The sequence below is a fragment of the Cornus florida genome, unplaced genomic scaffold, assembly GCF_030987335.1.
Source record: "Cornus florida cultivar Cherokee Brave unplaced genomic scaffold, ASM3098733v1 CherokeeBrave_3.0.0_Hap2_Chr07, whole genome shotgun sequence".
NCBI classification, from domain to species: Eukaryota; Viridiplantae; Streptophyta; class Magnoliopsida; order Cornales; family Cornaceae; genus Cornus; species Cornus florida.
The window spans coordinates 10,447,303-10,470,645 of record NW_026775577.1 but is presented as its reverse complement, the minus strand read 5'-3'; the positions used below and the strand labels follow the sequence as shown (position 1 = coordinate 10,470,645).

The window sequence follows — 23,343 nt, the reverse complement described above, 5'->3', positions numbered from 1 at the left end:
GCCTTCAAACCCTTCCTTCCTTCAACCATCTTCTCATTTTTAAGCTCCATGGCCACAGATCTCTCTGTCATCTTACCTCGTGTCCTCATTGTCTCTAGAAGAACCGTTCGAAAGAACAAGTTTGTAGATTTTGTGGGTATGTTCTCTACTTTTCATACACACACACACACACATATTATATTGTTTTTGATTACTGGTGTGGAAATAATTTATTCACCAATTAAATCTGTCGGTTACTATATACACATTCATGTCTGTATATGTATGTAAATGTCGGTATATATATATATGTTATGTCAATCGTCATTAATCAGTTGATCAAATCCCACAATATTGTAAATAATTTGGAAATGAATTCACCCTTGATCTTATATGCCTTATATAATATACACTAGTAATCGTAGGTGAATAAATTAATTAGAACAATTGTAAGTTGTAATTGTTTGGTTATGCAGTTCTTTGAAAACAATTTTCAATAACTCCAATAACAAAAGGAATCTTCAGAGGTTTCAAACCATTTTATATAGTTTTTGATAAATAAAAGAAAAAAAACCGAACTCAGCATGTCCTTAGCTTTTGGATTTTTTTGTTCTACATTTTTGTTGTATTTGTATGTGCATTGGAATTAAATTTTTAAAAAATTAATTGAAATTTTGAATGAAAATTTTCTACAATTCTAATTTCATGGTGCTGATTTAGTGATCCTCAGCATAGCAATTACAAGATGGAGACCATTCTTATTATATACCTTAATTAATTGAATTATATATGTATATATTTTGTATTCTCAGGTGAATATCATCTAGATCTTATAGTAGGATATGGAGCTGTACCAGTCATCGTCCCCCGAGTCACCGGAGTTCACATGTTACTGAACAGCTTCGAGCCAATCCATGGTGTCCTCCTCTGTGAAGGAGAAGACATTGATCCATCTTTTTACGAAGCCGAAACACCGAATTTATCACCGGAAGAGCTGGAAGAAATCAGGAGAGTCCATGCAAGTGACACAGCCATAGACAGAGAAAAGGACACAATTGAATTGAGACTCGCGAAGCTTTGCCTCGAAAGGAACATACCCTACTTGGGAATATGCAGAGGGTCACAGGTCCTAAATGTTGCATGTGGGGGTACCCTTTATCAGGACATAGGGAAAGAGCTATCAGAGAAGTGTCCAGAAGAGAAGAGAGTGGTGCATATGGACTACAACAACTATGATGGTCATAGGCATGTGGTTAGGGTTTTAGAGAACACTCCTTTGCACCAATGGTTTAATGATTCTTTGGATGATGAGAAAATGCAGATTTGGGTTAATAGCTATCATCATCAAGGTGTCAAGAAACTTGCTCAACGTTTTGTTCCAATGGCGGTTGCGCCGGACGGTCTGATCGAAGGGTTTTATGATCCAGATGCTTATAATCCTGAAGAGGGTAAGTTTATAATGGGGCTCCAGTTTCATCCAGAGAGGATGAGGGGATCAGATTCTGATGATTTTGATTATCCAGGGTGTCCTGCTGCTTATAAGGTGATAAATCTATTTTACTTGAGGGGTTTGTGTGTGAATTATACAAAGAAATGTTAATTTGTTGAACAATGCTATTTGGACCTATTTCTCTGGCCGATTTGTGTAGTCGAAGGAGTTTTTATTTAAGTGTGGGTATCAACCTCTTACTTCTCAAAGGGAGGTTAGGAGTTCAAGTCTTGAAGGGACAAGTGTGTGTACCAATTAAGAAATTTTTTTTTTAATAAAAACCCATTCGGCTATCCGTGTTGATTTGAGAAATCGATTTAACAATTATTTTTCCAAAGTTGTTTGATTGTTTTTTATGTGCAGCAATTTGTGAAGGCAGTGATTGCTTATCAAAAGAAGCTTAGTGGCTCAGTAAGTGTGATCAAGTCACCAAAACTTGATCAAGAAGTGGAGAAGAAGAGAAAAGTTCTAGTTAAAAGCTTCTCTCTTGCTAGAAATCTATATGTGGGAGGCCGTGGAATGCAACCCTGTAAACAATCTGAACTTGAAGTTGGAGCAGAATTTCTTGAGGTACAGCTATATACACACACACACACACACACAATTTGTTTGATATTTCATTTTTTGTCAAGTAAGATACCAAAACTTGAACCTTGTCCAAAGATTAATGATATTTTATTTACTCGGGTTATTATTGCAATATCTATGTTATGGATTGTGATATAAACTAGGAGCACCTCAATCACTAAAGCATTAAGGTGGTTGCCTAAGACCCATAGGGATAAGGTTCATTAAAAGGGTTCATTAATTTGTTCTTTAAATTATATTATCTCCAATTCTGTATTGCAAATTCATATAAAGCATTTCTTCACATTTAATTTAAAGCATATACTCTTTTGGATTCTTGAATTCATTTGATCTACTTCCAATTTTTTATAGCAATTAAGTTCATATAAAGCATATACTCTTTTGGGTTCTTGAATTCATTTGAACTTGATAAGATTTTTTTTTTTAAAAAAAAAACTTAATTTCGTCTAAACTTTTACTTTTCTCCATGCCTTATAAGGATGACTACGCCTTGACCCAAGGATAAGGTTGTGTCTATTGTGATCTTGAGGTCACGAGTTTCAAACTGGAAACAATGCCCTCTCTAGAACTTACAATGACGGGAGCTCATACCTTTTTTTTTGGTTACTTAATTAATAAAATTTTCTACCACACACACACACACACACACACACACACACATTTGATTAATATAGGTTGTGTGATTTGTTTGCAGTCAAACACAGCCTTGAGCTTGCAATATCTATGTAATGGATTATCATATAAATATGAGCACCTCAATCACTAAACCATTAAGGTGGTTGCCTAAGAGTCTAAGACCCATAGGGATAAGGTTCATTAATTTGTTCTTTAATTTATATTATCTCCAATTCTTTATTGCAAGTTCATATAAAGCATTTCTTCACATTTAATTTAAAGCATATACTCTTTTGGATTCTTGAATTCATTTGATCTACTTCCAATTTTTTATAGCAATTAAGTTCATATAAAACATATAATCTTTTGGGTTCTTGAATTCATTGAACTAGAATAGAATTATTTTTTTTAAACCTAATTGAACTTTTACTTTTCTCCATATCTTATAAAGATGACTGGCTTGGTGCAACGATAAGGTTGTTCTTTTGTGATCTTGAGGTCACGAGTTTCAAACTAAAAACAATGCCCTTTTTAGAACTTACAATGACAGGAGCTCATACCCTTTTTTTTCTTTACTCAATTAAAATTATTTTCTACCATATATATATATATAAACACATAGGTGATTAATATAGGTTTTGTGATTTGTTTGCAGTCAAACACAGCCTTGAGTCTGCAACAAGAGAACAGGCTGAAGCAGATGGGTGCAACAGTGAGGAATGCATCATCCTACTTGGACAGATTGGAGTTGAATGGGGAGAGAGAGAGGCTAGCTAGAAATATGATGGGGAAGATGTCTGTTGAACAGTTGTCAGATCTGACGTCATTCTATCACATGATGGGGCGTGTTTGTTCTGAAGTTTTGGAGAAAAAGCTTTCATGGCGTTGTCAATGAACTTGGTCCTCAATAAGATGTCTCCATTCTTTCTGGTTCCACATGTTGAGGGCATGCTTGGTTGGCACCTGGCAGATAGATCTCACCTGTGTCTTTTTGAGGAATCACATGAAGCTTGAATGTTCTTGTCTTTTTATTAAGTTTGTATCTACATTATTATTTTTTTATTTTTTTTATTTTTTTTCACTTTATTGTAAGTTTGTCACTATATTTCCCCTCCTTTTTTTTGGCAATGATGATTATGAAAAATTAGATTTGCTTCTTGTATTTCTTTTGCTTCATAACTCTAATCCAAGTGGCATTCAAGGGAATTTGGAATAGAAATATTACTCACATGGCCTGGAACTGGACATAGAAGCTTTGCACATAGGAGGTTTTGTGTTCGACCTTTTTTGAAACAGCGATAAGTGTGGCTTGCGGGCGATTGCTCATATTTGGGAGTTTACTTGGCAACCACAAGTCTAAAGTCCGGTGGTTGTGAGGATTTTCACGTCATTTAAAAAAGAAAAAAAAAAACAAAAAAAACACTCATTGTTTAAAAACTTTTTATTATTATTTAATAAACGATTTACTTCCCTGTGGAGATTTAGGTGTGGTGTAATAAAATTAAAAATTAATTATTAAAATTGTAAACAGTATAGATTGAATTTAAATTTAGTAGTTAAACTTTAATATTAAGGAACCGTTTTTTTTTTTAAAAGGTTATTAGAGAACCATATTTCATTGGTAAAAGTGGGTTAATAAGTGTGAGGATGTGAGTTTGTTGATCCAGAACCAAGTTAATGTGTTAGCTAGGCCCAATTGTTGTTTGGTCATAATCTAAATGGGCCTGATATTGACTAGGTTAACGCAACCTTGAGCTATGCAGTCGCAGAAACTTGGGTGGGCTGACCTATACCTTGTCTGATCTGGGCTGGCATAGGTGGATATTGTTGGATCTACGTAGTCTGTATTTTTTATTTGGGCTGCTGTCGAGTTTGGTTTCTGTGGGCTCTTGGGAGGGGTGCTGAATGAGCCTTGGTGGATTTTAGAATGCTCTGTTCCAAGCGGCTCAACACCACCACTGTCGTCAAAAAAAAAAAAAAAAAAAAAAAATGCATCAACTCCAATTGACCATCATGATTTATGCTGTGTCCTGCAGATATATATATATATATATATATATTTGTATGAGTAATGCTATTTTTATCAAAAGAGACTTTTCATAACACGAGTCATGAACTCTCTATATTTTTTTTGAAATACGTAAAAAGTTAAATAAATCATTTAATAAACCTTTCAATCTAGAGTTGAATGTAGAGAGATCATGACATTACACTACATGTATGACGCCCGGTGTTAGAGGTTGAGGATGAATGAGCTGTAGGGTGCATTCGGATGATTGATATATCACACTTTATAGAAATGTACTATCCAATAAAATTTGTTCGACTTGCTTGTAAAAATGTTTATAATAAACTAATATGATATGGTTCATTTTCATGTGATACGAGTAGTATGCAAGATTAAGAGCATACTCAACCGACTTGCTCAGAATAAGAGAATATTGGTAATTGCTTGGAAGATTTCTGTTAAAAAAAAAAAAAAAGCATGAAAGATTGAGTAAATTAATTAATAAAAAGAAGATATACATCAAGAAATGAAATTTGTAGTATTTGACTGTGTACCATTGAAGGGCCTGGACATATATTTAAAGGATGTTCTAGAAAAGTCAACGGAATAATAGATTAATTGGCTTAAATAGATCATTCCATCAAAAATTGACAAAGGTATATTTTCCATTCATCATTTTGCACGCCAGAATTGATTTTCCTTGACCCTAATATAATGAACATAATGCATAAATGGATCCTAGAACAACATTTAAAGACCTAAAAATTCTTGACAAAGACTCTAACAACATAATTCGGACTAATTTTTATTTTATTTTTTTATTGAAAAAAAAACCCCTTGAAAATCTTAGCAAAGAAAATTCTAGACGATGATCTATACAAGCTGACCGTCACACCTAAGTGCATCAAATACAATAAAACACTAACTTCTTACATAGTTAAAGAACAAGGAAATTTCAACAAATCACAACATAGGAGTCTTAGGTCACAAAAAGCAAGACTACGAGTGAAGTGGGTGTATGAAAATACGCACAGTGTTATGGGTCAGAATACATGTTGGCGTGCCGTGTTGTATTCGTGTCGATGTAATTACAACACGATTAGAGTCGATACGAATACAACACGACACGACACGACACGATTATTAATCGTGTTTAAGTCCCTTAATACAAACGCGATACGATTATTACATGTGTAACATAACACGACATGACACGCGTAATCTGTTTAATAAATGAGTCAAGATTTGATACGATATGGTACAAAAATACACGTTTAAGTCATTTTTTACACAAACACGACATACTTATTTTACACATTTAGCTCAATGGGTCATTTTTGACGCGAACAAGACACGTTTAGTTAATCGGGTCATAATCGTATTTACAGGGTCAAACACGAACAAGACACTTTTAGTCAGTTGGTTAATTCGTGTCGACACGATTATGATACAAATACAAGTAGCCCGAATTCAAACCCTCTTATTTCGTGTCGTGTCAAATATTATCACATGTGATAGAGCCTTAGATTATAAATGTACTCAAAATGTAAAAATGGTACCCACTTAAAAAAATAATGTAATTTATGTAGGACGGTAGATAAAATAGTCACAAACACATCTTTCAGCGTAAAAGAATGACTAAAATTCAATCCATATTTCGTATACGAAACGCGTTTGATAATGAAATTTTGTATTGTATTGGACCAAGTCACTCACCTTCTTTCCAACGCAGCTTCCACTTAATTATATGAATACTTCCACAACATTGGCTGAGTCTTATTCTAATTAAATAATCATAGTTGAACACAACAAATAAATATCAATTCCCATTCCAAGTCCTCCCTTTGAACCTCAGATCTATAACCCCTCTATGAAAACCGTGTAGTTTTCAAAAATTCCACAACTCTCTCTCTCTCTCTCTCAAAAAAAAAAAAAATGAATCCCCAATTCTCCATTTTTGCATTCTTGTTCATAACCTTCATTTTAATCCATATCCCAACATCTTCATGTGCGGATGATGAGCTATATGTGAACTGTACTCAGCTGCTCCAGTGCGGAAACATACCGGACATCGGCTACCCTTTCTGGGGAGGAACCCGGCCGGAGTACTGTGGTCACCCCGGGTTCGAGCTCACTTGCCAGACCGATGCATCCCTGCTCACAATCAACTCAACAACATACCGAGTACTCGCAATTCAAAACACATCACGAGAGCTCACAGTTGTTAGAAATGAGTTCTGGAACAACACTTGTCCCACAGATCTCCACAACTCCACCTTAGACACAACAAATTTCACCTACAGCACCAATTCACAGGAGTTGACGCTCTATTATGGTTGTCCTGCTGTTCTCACACAAGTGCTTCCCAATCAGTTTAATTGTAGTAACTCCATAAGTTATTATGTGACTAGTAGTGTTACATTACCCAACTCTATTAATGGCTCTGTGACATGCGCTACCAGTGTAATTGTTCGAGTCAATCAATCAGCAGCTGCGGCTTTGGCAAACGTCACGCCATCGATAACTATTGGAGCAGCTCTTAATGGTGGTTTTGGGTTGCAGTGGTCGGCAAATGATACGTATTGCAGCGAATGTGTTGATTCCGGTGGGCGGTGTGGGTACAATTCGAGTACCAGTTCGTTTGCTTGCTTTTGCTCGGATCAACCTTATGAGTTTAAATGTGGTATGTGCTCCTCCTAATCTTGATTAATTTTTATGCATATACGCAATTTTGTTTAGAAATGAAAAATAAATTGGAATGTGAATGCTATCGTGATAGACTTATTTTGTTTGGGGACATGAGGTATAGAGTTTCGGTGTAGGCGAATTTTAGATGCCTTTGAAGTGCAATTCATTAAGACGAAGATGGTGTCGGACTTCTTAGAGCATTTTCATAATCTAATATCAAATACCGTCCCGTCTTGCAATTATTGGAAAAATTATTTGGTACGTTTCTTTAGGCGAATTTTAGATATGTCTTCGAAGTGCAATTCATTAAGAAAATGATAGTATTGGATCTCTTAGAACACTTTCATAATTTAATATCAAATACATGCCGTCCCATCTTGCGATTACTGAAAAATTTATCATTTCTTTGGTCAATGCCCCACAACCCCTTCAAAGGTTGGTGGATACGTGACATCTCACCTTCTTTATTTATTTATTTTCAATTAATTAAATTCTGGATCTCACAGCCGGCTCTTTTTTGAACGTTTGGGTTCTGTTTATGTGTTTGATGTTTATTTACTAATTATAGCTATGCTACATAGTAAAGTATGTGATTATGTGATTTATTAATTAAGTGATATCACAACTAGCGTTTACTTTACATTTTAAATGTCTTGGAGCTCTTTGAATTAGTTGGTTAACTCATTCTACTAATTAGGATTTAGGAGATTTTAGTAATTTCTTCTAAATAATAACTTAGGGGAATTAGCTGGAACAACCCATATGTGTGCATGTATCTTACTTAATAAGAAATAAAAATAATAAAAAAATACCAAGAAGTTTAAGCCACCTTAATATATATGGAAAACTGAGCACGAGGTTGATTGGGATGTGTCTCGAGAATGCACTCGTCCGCCATTATAGCTTGTGAAAGAAAATATCTAATATGTGTCTAATACACGGTATACGGAGTGCACCGAATACCTATTCCCCTTAGAGATTGAATATCCATTGCAAATGGTCACATAAGCTTCTTCTGTTACCAACGGCTACATGAATAGTCCTTAGATTGCCTTGTATGGGCCTCTTTAAGTGGTCCTTGTTTTCGGCCTGTCTCGTAGTTTTTGTTAGTTCTCTGAACTTTGTTGGGCCTAATGCCTTGTTTGCTGGCTATAGTCCATATGCCATTTTAAACATATTTTAACTTTTATACAATTGCTTGAAATTTCGAGGAAAAAAAAAAAAAAGATAGTAATTAACTCTTAACGAACTAATAGATAAATCATGTTCTGAATTAGTAATTAAGAATTTTTAGTCGAAAGTTGATGAGTGAGTTATTTGCACAAACCCACACTTTTTGAATTTTGTTTGCAAGAATTTGAAGTTAAAATAACAAATTCATATGGTTTCAAAGAAAACCTATTTTCATGCCTACAGCTATATGCAAAAAAAAGTATTTTAAATTAAAAAAAATAATATGTACTATGATTAAAAAAAAAACAATACGTATATAGATGAGCTATCATTACAAATATTATAATTTGGAGCTGCCAATCTTGGCATCTTATTTGGAACTCAAAGGTTTGACATATTCAATTTTTTGTTCCTTTGACTCATTTAAAATGCTATTTAGACATGGCATATAATTTTTGTTCTCTCTCTTTCAGCTAAATTAACAGTTGAGATAATATATGGTATGATAAAAAAAGTAATAGATAACGTACATAACTCCTAGATTAGCTGTCATTTGAAATAATACTATAATTTGGAGCTGTGTTTTTGACGCCATTACTTGAATCTCAAAAGTTTGACGCTTTCTATTTAAGCCACCCTTTTGGATCACATGAAAACAATAATTTCTTTTTTATATTATATTGGAGAAGACCAGAGTTGGTAAACAAATCGCTAGTCCATGTGCCCAAAGTTTTTTCTCTAATTATTAGATAATTGTTTATGTACTAATACTATAATAATAATAATAATTATTATTATTTTGTTGTTGATTTGTATTACTAGTAGTGTTTTCCTAAGACAAATGGAAAAATGGAAGGGAGAGACTCGTGTAAAATAAGTTTGTCAACAGATTTTTTAAATTTCAAATTAACTTGAAAGTATGATAATCGAATTGTGATGATTAATTCTAAATTAAGTAAGACCAACATTCTGAGAATGCAATTGTTCCGGTCTAAAAAAAAAAAATTAAAATCTTCTTTATAAAAACTACAAAAATAAAAAAATAAAAACGTAAATAAATATAGGACTGTTGTTTATTAACTAAATGTCACCAGATCTCCTAAAAGGATAAAATTAATTGGTGTTAGAAAGGGTTTCAACCTTGTACTTAAACCTTGTGTTTGTGACGGTCAGTCCACTGTCAGGTACACTAGTCACAAAATTTATTAAGATTGAATCTTGACAGTCTCGCCAACACTATTATGAACTTGTGCAATACGTAGTATAACTTTATAATTTGTTTAAATCATGGTTCACCGTATCTGCCGATACGCAACCCTTTTTCAAGAGTTTCAGTCGCGGTGTAACGGACTCGGATATGTTATAAACTAAATCAAACCTTTACATAAATGGACCAAACAAGTGATTGTATTCAAATCTTGATTCGCAGTCGCAATATCAATAGCAATCGCAATGTAACAGACTCGAATAAATATCGACATGCCAAGTCCTCGAGTAGTTGAAGAGTCTCGTGTATGTCCAACCCCACAGCATTGAAAAGTTGAATACCAACTTTGAAAAAGCAAAGAAATGTGATGGATAGTGATAACCCTACCATATTTCCTTTAACAAACAACCTACCTCATATGTTGTATGGTGTTTTACATTGCAACTAGGACTGAACTTATCCAGCCCCCATTGTGAAATACTTGTTTTTTTGTTTTCAATTTTAACCATCCCAAAATTCATGTTTGAAAAGTTACCAAAAAAATTTCAAGTTTTGAAAGATTTCCTGAATTGATAATAGTATGAAATTTTAAACTATAACGGTTGGTTTCGGAATTTCAAAATGCATTATTAGTAAATGCATCTCAGCATGTCCACTTTAGAAGTTATTAGAATCCCAAAAAGGAAGAACTAAAATGGGATGAAGGGAGTAGAAGATATGGTACATATAGTACAAAACTTTGATTGTACCTATCTACCTTCGTAAATGTTGGCTTTATTTTATAGCAATTAGAGCACCATTTTTTTTGGGAGGCCGGAGGGTTTGCTGAATGATTGTTCTTTCTTTCAGTCTCGACAGTACTCAGAATAGAAGCATGAAATCCTAGTTATTTCCCCTAATCCTTATCAATTTCTTCTGTTGTTGGTCCTCTCTGTGGAGCATAGGGTACTTGAAAAGGAGTTTTACCCCATGACTAATTGCTAGTTAAATGTGACATCCTGTCTTCCCACAGGTCCTCGTTAGTCATTATACTTCGCTTGACTTGTTTGATTCCAAAGCATTTCATCTGGTATTTGTAGTAAATAAAATTAGAAAAGAAATAAACAAAATAAAAATGAAAAAGAGGGGTTTTGGTCAATGAAGTTCTAGTGATTTCTTTTTCTTGTCGGTATGAGATGGGTTGTTACGGGTTTTGGTCAATCAATTTCTAGCGATTAATTTTCTGCGTCTGTATGAGATGGGTGGTCCCCAATTTGCTTACACTGTTTATCAGTTCTAATCTGGTTTTATGGTCCCTCGCTCTTCTCTTTGTTTTCTTTATCTCATAAAGTACTCTCTTTCCATCCCGGGAAGACGTCACCAGCTTCATTTTGCCTTCAGCTCCAAGATGGTGATGATTGTAAAGGAGGAAAGGAATCTATTGTTAAATGATAATTTTTTTGCATTTTTTTTATATCTCATTTTGGCGATATGAAACTGCTTTGAAGTTACCACGGTTACTCCTTTATCTTGTTGGAGTTAACTGCAATAGTCATTTTTGACACGAACATGACAAGTGTAGCTAAATGGGTCATTTTTGACACGAAAATGATACGTTTAGTTAATCGGGTTAATCGTGTTATAATTGTGTTTACACATCAAACACAAACACGACATATTTAATTAGCAAGTCAATTCGCATCGATATGATTACGACACTAACACAAGTAGCCCAAATCCAAATCCTCTTATCTTGTATCGTGTTAGCGTGTCGTGTCAAATATTACCACCCCTACACATAGCGTTAGAGCATAAACGCACACAAAATGTGAAAATGGTAGCCATTTGAAAGAATAGTGTAATTTATGAAGGATAGTAGATAACATAGTCACCAACGTATTTTTGAGGGAAAAAGCATGACTAAATTCAATCACGCATTTGATAATGTAATTTTGTCTTGGATTGACTAAATTCAATCCAGCTCCCGGCGGTTCATTCATCTGACCGTAAACTAGAGCTACTTTTGATTCCGCAATATTTTGTTCATTAATCACTCCGGATTCTTTCATTTCCATGTAAAGATCATTTCCTTCGCGAGTACGTTCACCTACTCCGCCAAATACAGATACACCCCTATGAGCTTTGGCAATAGTGTTAATCAATTCCATAATGAGTATTGTTTTACCCATTCCAGTTCTTCCGAATAGTCCAATTTTTCCTCCACGTCGATCAGGAGTTAAAAGATCTACTACTTTAATTCCTATTTCAAAAATAGATAATTTTGTATCTAACTGTATAAAGGTGGGCGCAAATCTATGAATATGAGATGTTATGCGAGTATTTATAAAACCTAAATTATTAACGGGCTCTCCAAATACATTAAAAATTCGTCCGAGAGTCGCCTCACTAACCAGAACAATCGAGTTAGAGCTGTAGTTATGAGTGCGACGGATTGTCTAACGAGAAGAATGGAAGTGGTTGTTCTTGTCGACACAAACACCAGCATGACTAAATTCAATCCAGATTTCGTATAGAAAACGCAATGTAATTTTGTATTGTATTGGACTAAGTCAACCACTGACCTTTCCAACACAGCTTCCACTTTCTTTGAATACTTCCACTAAATTGACTCAATCTTAATCTAAATTAAATAATGATGGTGGAATAAAACAAATAAATATCAATTCCCATTCCAATTCCTCCCTTTGAACCTCAGATCTATAACCCCTCTGTGAAAACTGTGTAGTCTTCAAAACTTCCACAACTCTCTCTCCAAACAAACAAAAAAAAAATAAAATATATATATATATATATATATATATATATATGAATCCCCAATTCTCCATTTTTCCATTCTTGTTCATAACCTTCATTTTAATCCATATCCCAACATCTTCATGTGCCGATGATGAGCAATATGTGAACTGTACTCAGCTGCTCCAGTGCGGAAACATACCGGACATCGGCTACCCTTTCTGGGGAGGAACCCGGCCGGAGTACTGTGGTCACCCCGGGTTCGAGCTCACTTGCCAGACCGATGCAGCCTTGCTCACAATCAACTCAACAACATACCGAATCCTCACAATTGAAATCGCAACATGGGCACTCACAGTTGCTAGAGAAGAATTCTGGAACACCACTTGTCCCACAGATCTCCACAACGCCACCTTAGATACATCAATTTTCAACTACAGCACCAATTCACAGGACTTGACGCTCTATTATGGTTGTCCTGCTGTTGTCATGCCAGGGCTTCCCAATCAGTTTTATTGCAGTAACGCCATAAGTTATTATGTGACTAGTAATGTTACATTACCCAACTCTATTTATGGCACATGCAATACCAGTGTAATTGTTCGAGGCGATCAATCCGCAGCTGCGGCTTTGGCTAGCCTCACGCCATCGATAAGTATTGCAGCAGCTCTTTATGGTGGTTTTGGGTTGCAGTGGTCGGCAAATGATACGTATTGCGAAGAATGTGTTGGGTCCGGTGGGCGGTGTGGGTACAATTCGAGTTCCAGCTCGTTTGCTTGCTTTTGCTCGGATCAACCTTATGAGTTAAAATGTGGTATGTGCTCATCCTAATCTTGATTAATTTTTGTGCATATAGGCAATTTTATTTAGATATGAAAAATAAAATTGGAGTGTGAATGTTAGTGCGATGAGCCTTATCTTGTTCGAGGATATGAGGTATAGAGTTTCGTTGCACCCAAATTTTAGGTATGTCTTCAAAGTGTAATTCATTAACATGTTGGTGGTGTCAGGACCTTTAGGAAACTCCCATAATTTAATATCAAATACATACGGTCCAGCCTTTATTTGGCATATTTCTTTAGTCAATGCCAACAACCCCATTTAGGGTCGGTGGATACACGACATCTCACCTTCTGTTTTTTTATTTAGGGTTAATTCCACCTATACTCCTAACCTTTGACCATATCCCACTTACACTCCCTCTACGTTTTAATATTTCATCCACAGGCCCTAAGAGCGACGGCCGTACCCTTAATTAACAAAAATATGTAAATTTACAGTATTGCTCATCAATTATATATTAATATTTATATAACAAGCACCACTGGGAAATGCATTGAAAAAGAGACTTCCTAATGATAAAATTTAGGGTGAAATACTATTTTACCCTTAAGGAATCAATCTTCTCCTTTCCTCTACCTAATCACCACCACCTCTACTCTGCCAAATTAGGTTGCCAAACATGCCGTCCTAGCCAAATTTTTTCTTTTTCTCATCATATAAACAGAAAATTGTAAACTCGTGGGAGGCTGGTAGCAATAAATTGTTCCATATATTTGCAATAATAGTAACAAAATCAACGAAGTAAGGATGTTTGGGTGTACGTGCTCCCTTGCCAAGACCATCCTTGGAATTATCAAATGCTGTTTTAGTGATTAACCTCAAACCAGAGGTTAGAGCCCCTGATGCGGCCATACCAGCCAGGAGAGACTGAAGAATACAAAAGAAGAAGATTGAGACCCATCAAATAAATAAGGCGCTACAAGACTTGTTGAACTTGAAATAAGCTACCACAGATACCAACTTGAACAAACTCATATAGCATGAATGAGAAGGTTACCATGTCTCTGGCTGTTTAAACGGTGGCTATGGAGAACGTGCTTGACGATCAGAACCCCACCATTTTAGGTTGATGTCGCCGTTGTCCTCACGTGCTCATCGGTAAGAGACGTTGCATCTCTGTTCAATCCTCTTCACCGCCGTTCAGTTCAGACCCATTTCTCGGAGCTAAGAAGCTAAGAACAGACCCTCGTCGCACATCTTTGAATCGCCAGTAAGAACAGTCTAGTCAAAATCCTTGGTTGCCGCCGTCCTCGTTGTAGCTATTGTGGTCGCCGTCGTCCTCGTTGTCAAGGGCAGATCCAGCCTTTCTAAACGGGGTGGGCTAATTTTGGACTGGGCTATCATTACTATTTTATTTTATTTTATTTTTTTTATTTTATTTTTTATTTTTTTTTTAGGTTGGGCTTAAAGTAGTATGGTAAATTTTTATTTTATTTTATTTTTTTTTGAGGTGGGTAGAAGCCCAGCTTCGCCCACCCTTGGATCCGCCCTTGCTCGTCGTGCAGTCCTTTTTGCTCTTCAATTCAGTCAAAAAATCAAGTTCTCTACTGCCGTCAATTTTGCCGGTCTCGAGGCAACATGGCCTTCAATTGTGGCCACTGTTCCGATTCGATCCTCCATTAACGCCATATCCCACAGTCGCCGGAGAAATTTTATTCGCCTTCGCGTTTTTAGTCCTTGCTTATTCGGCATGTCTCTCGCCGTTTGGTTTTCTGTGGCCACTGATCAGACTTTAGAGCATAGGTTTGCGGTTAGTCGCCGGGTTTCTCATATTGCCGTTGAAATCACCGGAATCTACCATCATCGCAGTATATAAGATTTTCGTCAGCAACTGGTAATGGTGGTGGTGATTGGGAGGTGGGGTTCGCCCTAAAAAAAAAAAAAAAAAAAAAAAAATCCATCCTAAAATTTATTTAATAAGATAAGGGTAGTTTTGTAACTCTACAACGATCAATGAGGTTAAGAATGTCATTTCAGTTATTGTGAGGGCAAAATTGACCTTATACCCTTTTATCCTTCTTGACATTAGCACTAACCATCTATTATTTAACAGCTGGGGGTAACTTGTTACGTATGGTCAAAGATCAAGGGGTGTGCGTGGAATATTGAAACCTAGAAGGATATAAGTGGGATATGGTCAAAGGTCAAGGGTGTTGATGGAATTAACCCTTTAATTTATTTTCAATTAATTAAATTCTGGATCTCACAGCCGGCTCTTTTTTGAACGTTTGGGTTCTTTTTATTCATTTGACGTTTATTTAATAATTATAGCTTATGCTACATAATAAAGTAATTAGGGTTTAGGAGATTTTAGTAATTTCTTCTGATTAATAACTTATGAGAATTATCAAGAACAATTATTTCTCATCCGTCAAAGTATCATTATGAATGTATGCACGTAACTTACTTAATTAAAAATAAAAATAAAAACTTAATGTCATAACAAAAAATACCAAGAATTTTAAGCCACCTTAATATATATGAAAAACTGAGCACGAGGTTGATTGGGCTGTGCCTCGAAAATGTACTTGTCCGCCATTAAAACTTGTGGAAGAAAATACATAAGATATGATGTGCCCAATACACAATATATCGAATGCACTGAATACCTACTTCTCGTAGAAATTGAATATCCATTGCAAACGACTACGGAGTATTTGAGTAGTCCTTAGCTTGCCTTGTATGGGCCTCTTTAAGTGGTCCTTGTTTTCGGCCTGTCTCCTAGTTTTTGTTAGTTCTCTGAACTTTGTTGGGCCTAATGCCTTGTTTGCTAATAGAGTCCCTATGTCATTTTAAACATATTTTAACTTTATACAATTGCTTGAATTTTCAAGAAAAAAAAATGTTAGTAATTAACTCTCAACGAATCAATAAATAAATCATGTTCTAAATTAGTAATTACGAATTTTTAGTCAAAAACGTTGTCGACTTGATGAGTGAGTTATTTGCACAAACCCACCACACTTTTTGAATTTTGTTTTGCAAGAATTTGAAGTTAAAATAACAAACTCATATAGTTGTTTTAAAGAAAACCTATTTTCATGCCTATAGCTATATGCAAAAAAAATTATTTTACATTAATTTTTTTTTTTTTTTAATATGTGCTATGATTAAAAAAAAAAAAATACGTATATAGATGAGCTATCATTACAAATATTATAATTTGGAGCTGCCATTCTTGACGTCTTATTTGGAACCCAAAAGTTTGACAAATTCAATTTTTTGTTCCTTTGACATATTTAAAATGCTATTTAGACATGGCATATAATTTTTGCTCTCTCTCTCTCTCTCACACACAGCTAAATTAACAGTTGAGAACTTGAGATAATATATGGTATGATTAAAAAAGTAATACATATGGTACATAGCTGCTAGATTAGCTGTCATTAGAAATAATACTGTAATTTGGAGCTGTCTTTATGACAACATTACTTGAATCTCAAAAGTTTGACACTTTCTATTTAAGCCACCCTTTTGGATCATGAAAACAATAATTTCTTTTTTATATTATATCGGAGAAGACCAGAGTTGGAAAACAAACCAGAAGTCCATGTGCCCAAAGTTTTTTCTCTAATTATTAGATAATTGTTTATGTATAATACAATAATGATTATTATTATTATTATTATATTAGAGAAAACCTTGAAATCTTCTTTATAAAAACTACAAAAATAAAAAATAAAAAACGCAAATAAATATAGGACTTGTGTTTATTAACTTAATATTACCCAATCTTCTAAAATTAATTGGTGTTAGAAAGGGTTTCAACCCTGTACTTAAACCTTGTGTGTGTGACGGTCAGTCCATTGTAAGCTACACTAATTGCATAACTTATTAAGAGTGAGTCTTGATTGTCCTGCCAACACTATTATGAACTTATGCAATATAATTTTATAATTAAATTAAATCATGGTTCGTTATATCGCTTGATACGCGTCCCTTTTTTAAGGATTTTATATCGGCTGATTTGATCAGTTTACACTAATTTTGTCCGAAACTGTTACATTGTGATCGCGACCGATGTCGTAAATTATGGTTTAAACTTTGCTTGTTTACAATAGAATATGAAATGATTAAATAGTAATCATATACATATTTGTTTTTGCTTTTTATGGGACAATTGTGGTATTGAGCTCTTTTACTACGCCGTTAAAAACATATCTTTCTTTCCATGACAAAAAATTTCAATTTAAAATAGTCTATATAAGTATCATTCCTCTAATTATATTTTTGATATGTTATAAATTAAATCAAACCCTAACATAAATGGATCAAATAAGTGATTGTATTCAAATCATAATTTGTAATTGCAGTATTAATTGCGATAGTGTTAACCCTAACATTCCACGCGAAGTTGTCAAGTAGTTGAACAGTCTCATGTATGTTCAACCCCCCACAGCATTGAAAAGTTGAATACCAACTTTGAAAAATCGAAGAAATGTGATGGATAGTGATAACCCTACAATATTGCCTTCAACAAACAACCTACCTCATATATGACACAACAGTCTTAAGGTCAACTAAAGCCACCCTCCAAATTATTATTCAACTTTTAGAATACCAACTACTTCATTTAGTAGTAAATAATCCACCTCTCAATGACTCTTCACTGTCCACAAATGCCTCTCTCTCTCTCCTCCACTCTCTCTCTCTCCTTCTCTACACTTGTCACCGCCGTCCTCCTCCTCTTCTCCGCCCACCTCACCACCTCCTCCGCCGCCGACGATGTCACTTACCCAAATTGCACCAACACCTTCACTTGCGGTTCCCTCCAAAACATCACCTACCCGTTCACCGGCGGCGACCGCCCGGACCACTGTGGACTACCGGATTTCCACCTCAGCTGCCGCGACAATATCACCGAGTTCACCACCAATTCGGTGACCTATCGTGTTCTCCAAATCAACCAGAGTGAGAAAGCCCTAACCCTAGCCAGGTCAGATCTATGGAACAACACTTGTCCCCGGAAATTCATCAATTCCACTCTCAATTCTTCGGTTTTCGATACGAGTGTGGGGAATGTGGATCTCACCTTGATCTACGGCTGTTCTTCGATTCTGACCGTTAAGCCTCTCAATCTTTTTGGCTGCAATGTGAGTGGTGTCAATGGTAGTGATGCGTTTTACTTGAATGGGCCGGTTCCGAGTGATCCCGTACTGAAATTATTTGCGTGCAATGTTAGTGTCACGGTTCCGGTGGTCGGAGACGCCAGCAAGCGGCTCGCCGGCAACCGGACGACACTTGGGGAGGCTTTGATGGAGGGTTTTAATGTCAATTATAACGATCCCTATGATAAACAGTGTTTGGAATGTATTGGGTTTGGTGGGCAATGTGGATTTAGTTCGAATTTGGGCGAACCTGTTTGTATTTGCGACGGCGATAGAGTTTGTTCTGTACCAAGTCCTGCAACAGGTACTTGAACTTTTTTTTCTTTTTCTTCCTTTGGTGAAACTGCAAATATATATAGTTCTTAGTAAGGCTTTTGTGATGATTCATTGTCGTTAGAGTAGAAAAAACAATCAAGTTATTAATGACTTGGCTCACGTGCAAAATTATACAAGATCTTCTTTAAGATCGATCAAGCAATTCCATCATCGAATTGTGTATGATTGTATGTTTGATAGCATCTACAATATCAGGATAGCATCTACTATATCAGGAATCTCAATGAACCCAATTATTGCAATTGCTTAGGATACCCTTTTGTAGCTTCTGGGGCCTATATCTTAGTTCAAGATCCGTGTTACTAACTGGAATCGAAGAATTAGTGGATCTGTTCTGCCCAAAATCGGAATTGGCTAGGGTTAGAGAGTATATTATTGAACAATAGGATACTACTATTGAACAATAGGATACTACTATTCTGTTTTTTCATTTTCATTTTATTGGACAAAGAGGTTCTTATTAATTTATTGTGTTTGTTCCTTACATAGATCTATCTTTATGTTGTATGGTGTTTTACAAATGCAACTAGGACAGAACTTATCCAGCCCCCATCGCGAAATACTTGTTTTTTGTTTTGTTTTTGTTTTTTCATTTTTAACCATCCCAAAACTCATGTTTGAAAAGTCAAAGAAAAAGGTTGCATCTTTTCCAAAAAAATTCAAGTTTTGAAAGATATCTTGAATTGATAATAGTATGAAATTTTAAACTATAACGATTAGTTTCGGAATTTCAAAATGGCAATGCATTAGTAAATGCATGTCAGCATGTCCACTTAAGAAGTTATTAGAATCCCAAAAGGGAGAACGAAAATGGGATGAGGGAGTTGTAGATATGGTACAAAACTTCGATTGTACCTAACTACCTTCATCAATGTTGTCTTCATTTTATAGCAATTAGAACACATGTTGAAACTTCTGATTTTGTAATTATTTGATGTATCAAGCACCTTTTTTTTGGGAGGCTGGAGGGCTTGCTGAATGATTGTTCTATCTTTCAGTCTTGACTGTACTCAGAATAGAAGCATGAAATCCTAGTTATTTCCTAATCCTTATCAATTTCTTCTGTTGTTGATCCTCTCTGTGGAGCATAGGGTACTTTAAAAGGAGTTTTACCCCATGAATAACTGCTAGTTAAATGTGACATCCTGTCTTCCCACAGGTCCTCGGTAGCCATTATACTGACTTGTTTGATTCCAAAGCATTTCATCTGGTATATGTAGTAAATAAAATAAGAAAAGAAGTAAACAAAATCAAAATGAAAAAGAGGGGTTTTGGTCAATGAAGTTCTAGTGATTTTTTTTTCTTGTCTGTGTGAGATGGGTTGTTACGGGTTTTCGTCAATGAATTTCTAGCGATTACTTTTCCGTATCTGTATGAGATGGGTGGTCCCCAATTTGCTTACAGTGTTTATCAGTTCTAATCTGGTTTTATGGTCCATCGCTCTTCTCTTTGTTTTCTTGATCTCATAAAGTACTCTCTTTCCATCTTGTGAAGACGTCACCAGCTTCATTTTGCCTTCAGCTCCAAGATGGGGTAATGATCAAACATTTTGCACAACAATGATCAATGGTGATGATTGTAAAGGAAGACAAGAATCTATTGTTAAATGATAAAATTTTTGCATTTTTTTTGATATCTCATTTTGGCGATATGAGACAGCTTTGAACTTACCATGGTCCTTTACCTTGTTGGAGTTAACTGCTATAGTCATACAATAACGACCTCTCAAACATACTTAATTAGATTAAGAAGCAATCTTAAGTTGTTATTCTACAACTAGTATTTTAGGTTAAAGTTTTCTTCTCCAATTACTTTTGAGATATTGTCACTTGCTCCCCCTTTCTTGACAGGCAGTTTGGAGTCTTTGGACACTGACTAATAGATAACAAAATGTGGAGATGTTGAATATGAACCAATTTGGGCAATGCAATATGAAACGGTGTCCCACATATTGTGATAAGCAGAATGTCATTTACCTGTGTATCACCCTGTTCTATATTTTGATTCGGTCATAAATGTTTCAACTAATGTTTCTGCATCACATCGTTCTTGCAGGGGGTTCTGGTACTCAGACAAATGTGCCACTTACAATAGGTATTTTGTCATTCTGTTAGAAACAGTTTCTATTTCCAACATTGTTAGTGGCTCGGAAAAGAAAAATTTTACTCTTTTCTTTCACTTTCAGGTCTTGCCCTAGCAGGTGCTGCCATTTTTGGTATTGGCGTAGGATGGTGTATCTTCTCTTGGAGACAACGAAAGAAAAGAAGACTAGCTGCTCAATCTGACCAAACTAAAAGCAAAGATTCTTTGATTCCTTCTTCAAGCAAAGCCCCTACTACTGTTCCTTCAACCAATTTATCTCAAAGCATTCCATCTTATCCCTCTCTGTCCTTGAAGTCGTCTGACCTTGAAAAGGGGAGCACCTACTTTGGAGCTCATGTCTTCAGCTATGCTGAACTCGAAGAAGCTACAGACAATTTTGACCACTCAAGAGAACTTGGAGAAGGTGGCTTCGGCACTGTTTACTATGGTACGATGATAAACCTTTGTATATCTCTGTTAGTTTGCTATGTAACTAGGCATTTGATAATTGTCTCTTTTCTGAACTGTTTGTATGAACTCTGTAATCAGGCAAGCTCCATGATGGCCGTGAAGTTGCAGTGAAGCGCATGTTCGAGAACAATTTTAAGCGTGTAGAGCAGTTTATGAATGAAGTTGAGATCCTGACTCATTTAAGGCACAACAATCTCGTGAAGCTGCATGGATGCACGTCGAAACGAAGCCGAGAACTCCTCCTTGTTTATGAATATATATCTAATGGAACAGTGGCTGATCATCTTCATGGAAAACAATCAAATTCTGGTTCGCTTTCCTGGCCTGTTCGGTTGAGCATTGCCGTAGAGACAGCTGAAGCGCTGGCTTACCTCCATGCATCAGATATTATACATCGTGATGTCAAAACCAACAACATTCTCCTAGACAAAGATTTTCATGTAAAGGTTGCTGATTTTGGGTTGTCCCGACTGTTCCCCACCGACGCCACCCATGTGTCAACCGCTCCACAAGGTACACCTGGCTATGTAGATCCCGAGTACTACCAAATCTACCAACTCACCAGCAAGAGCGACGTTTATAGCTTTGGGGTGGTCTTGATTGAGCTCATCTCATCAAAACAAGCCGTGGACACTAATAGACACCGGCATGATATTAATTTGGCTAATATGGCCATCAGCAGAATTCAAAATCATACATTACATGAGTTAGTCGATCCTTCCCTCGAGTTTGAAATGAATAGTTCTGTAAGAAGGATGACCACGTTGGTGGCAGAGCTGGCATTTCGATGTTTGCAGCATGAGAATCAGATGAGGCCTTCGATGGAAGAAGCGCTGGAGGCTTTGAAAAGAATTCAGAGTGAAATGTTGAATGGACAAAACGCAGAGGTGGTGGACATTTTAGTGGATGATGTTGGGGTTTTAGAGTCTAACCTTCCCCCCATGTCACCAGAATCAGTGGCGACAGAGCAAAGGGGTAGTGAGTCTACACCTCATTCTAGCAGTTGATGTTTTCTTAATTTTTTTTTGCTTGAATGTTAAATGTAGTGTAATAGTATTGTTAATTCTCATGATCAGATGTCGCCGAGACACCGAGTGGGTTAGAACTTAGAATCTCATTGTATTTTTATTCTATTTTGTTGTTATATAGTAGATAAATATGATGCATCTTTTTAGAGATACAAAGCTTAAAGGAAATGTACATTGCAAATGGAGCTGTCAACAACCTAATTATGTTCATATATTGAATTTATTTGTACACATGGTTTGTTGTCGTATAATTCTTGTTTTAGTCGCGATATAGACTTCGGTAGGCAAAATATCGATTCCGCTCTGCATACTCCGTTTAATTGCGATAAACTTGAAACTGTTGAATTAATTCCTGTATTTAGGATTGAATACTAAGATCTTAAATCTTTGATCGATTCTTGAAGATTGAATCACGTGCACAATTGTGGAATTTTAGTAAGTAGTGATTCTAGTAAATATTTAGTCAAAATATATTAATGGACACTTAGCTTAAATATATACTTTATATATATATATATATATATATATATATATATATAATCGGGTGTGGGGGTGGGTTGTGGGCATCACTTAATCCGCCCTCGCTCCAAACCCTCTTCGGGTTTTCAATTCTTTTATTATATTCGCCCCAAATTCATTTATGGAGCTACCAAATCCGTCCCATTAGAAACGGAGCGGGACGAAAACCCAGCAGGTTGGAGAAAATTGCCATCCCTAACTGTTTTACCCAGCTTTTGAGTTAAGCTCTTCTAGGAAATGAAGTGCACTTTTTAAGCAAGTACTCGGAACAGTCACAAATTAGGGAATCAATATAATTCTCATACAAACTTCCCCCAAAATATATATATATCTATATAAAAGTCTCATACAAGACTGTTTACTCTTTTTTCTCCTTTTTGTGTAGGAAAAATTCATGTCGCCCAAATCTAGATCGTTAGAGGAACCTTGCATTGTATTTCGGGTATGCATCATTTTTTTTTTCCTTGCGTGTTATT

General features: G+C 35.7%; 1 protein-coding gene across 1 annotated transcript; it reads left to right on the top strand.

The window, feature by feature from the left end:
* The first annotated feature begins 5 nt into the window (after positions 1 to 5).
* On the top strand, positions 6 to 22,581 carry LOC132316242 (LEAF RUST 10 DISEASE-RESISTANCE LOCUS RECEPTOR-LIKE PROTEIN KINASE-like 2.7). Its single transcript, XM_059814750.1, has 10 exons — positions 6 to 136; positions 792 to 1,522; positions 1,832 to 2,038; positions 3,327 to 3,530; positions 6,732 to 7,362; positions 12,464 to 13,294; positions 17,914 to 18,735; positions 20,823 to 20,861; positions 20,953 to 21,297; positions 21,399 to 22,581. The coding sequence occupies exons 1-10, from the start codon at positions 49 to 51 to the stop codon at positions 22,325 to 22,327; spliced, it is 4,827 nt and encodes a 1,608-aa protein (XP_059670733.1). The 5' UTR covers positions 6 to 48; the 3' UTR covers positions 22,328 to 22,581.
* Positions 22,582 to 23,343: the final 762 nt, after the last annotated feature.

Bases quoted from the DNA above. Each gene is read 5' to 3' on its own strand.
- LOC132316242 (XM_059814750.1), top strand. From the start codon at position 49: ATGGCCACAGATCTCTCTGTCATCTTACCTCGTGTCCTCATTGTCTCT. The intron at 137-791 runs GTATGTTCTCTA...TTGTATTCTCAG, and splicing joins CAAGTTTGTAGATTTTGTGG to GTGAATATCATCTAGATCTT. The intron at 3,531-6,731 runs GTTTTGGAGAAA...CAGCTGCTCCAG, and splicing joins TGGGGCGTGTTTGTTCTGAA to TGCGGAAACATACCGGACAT.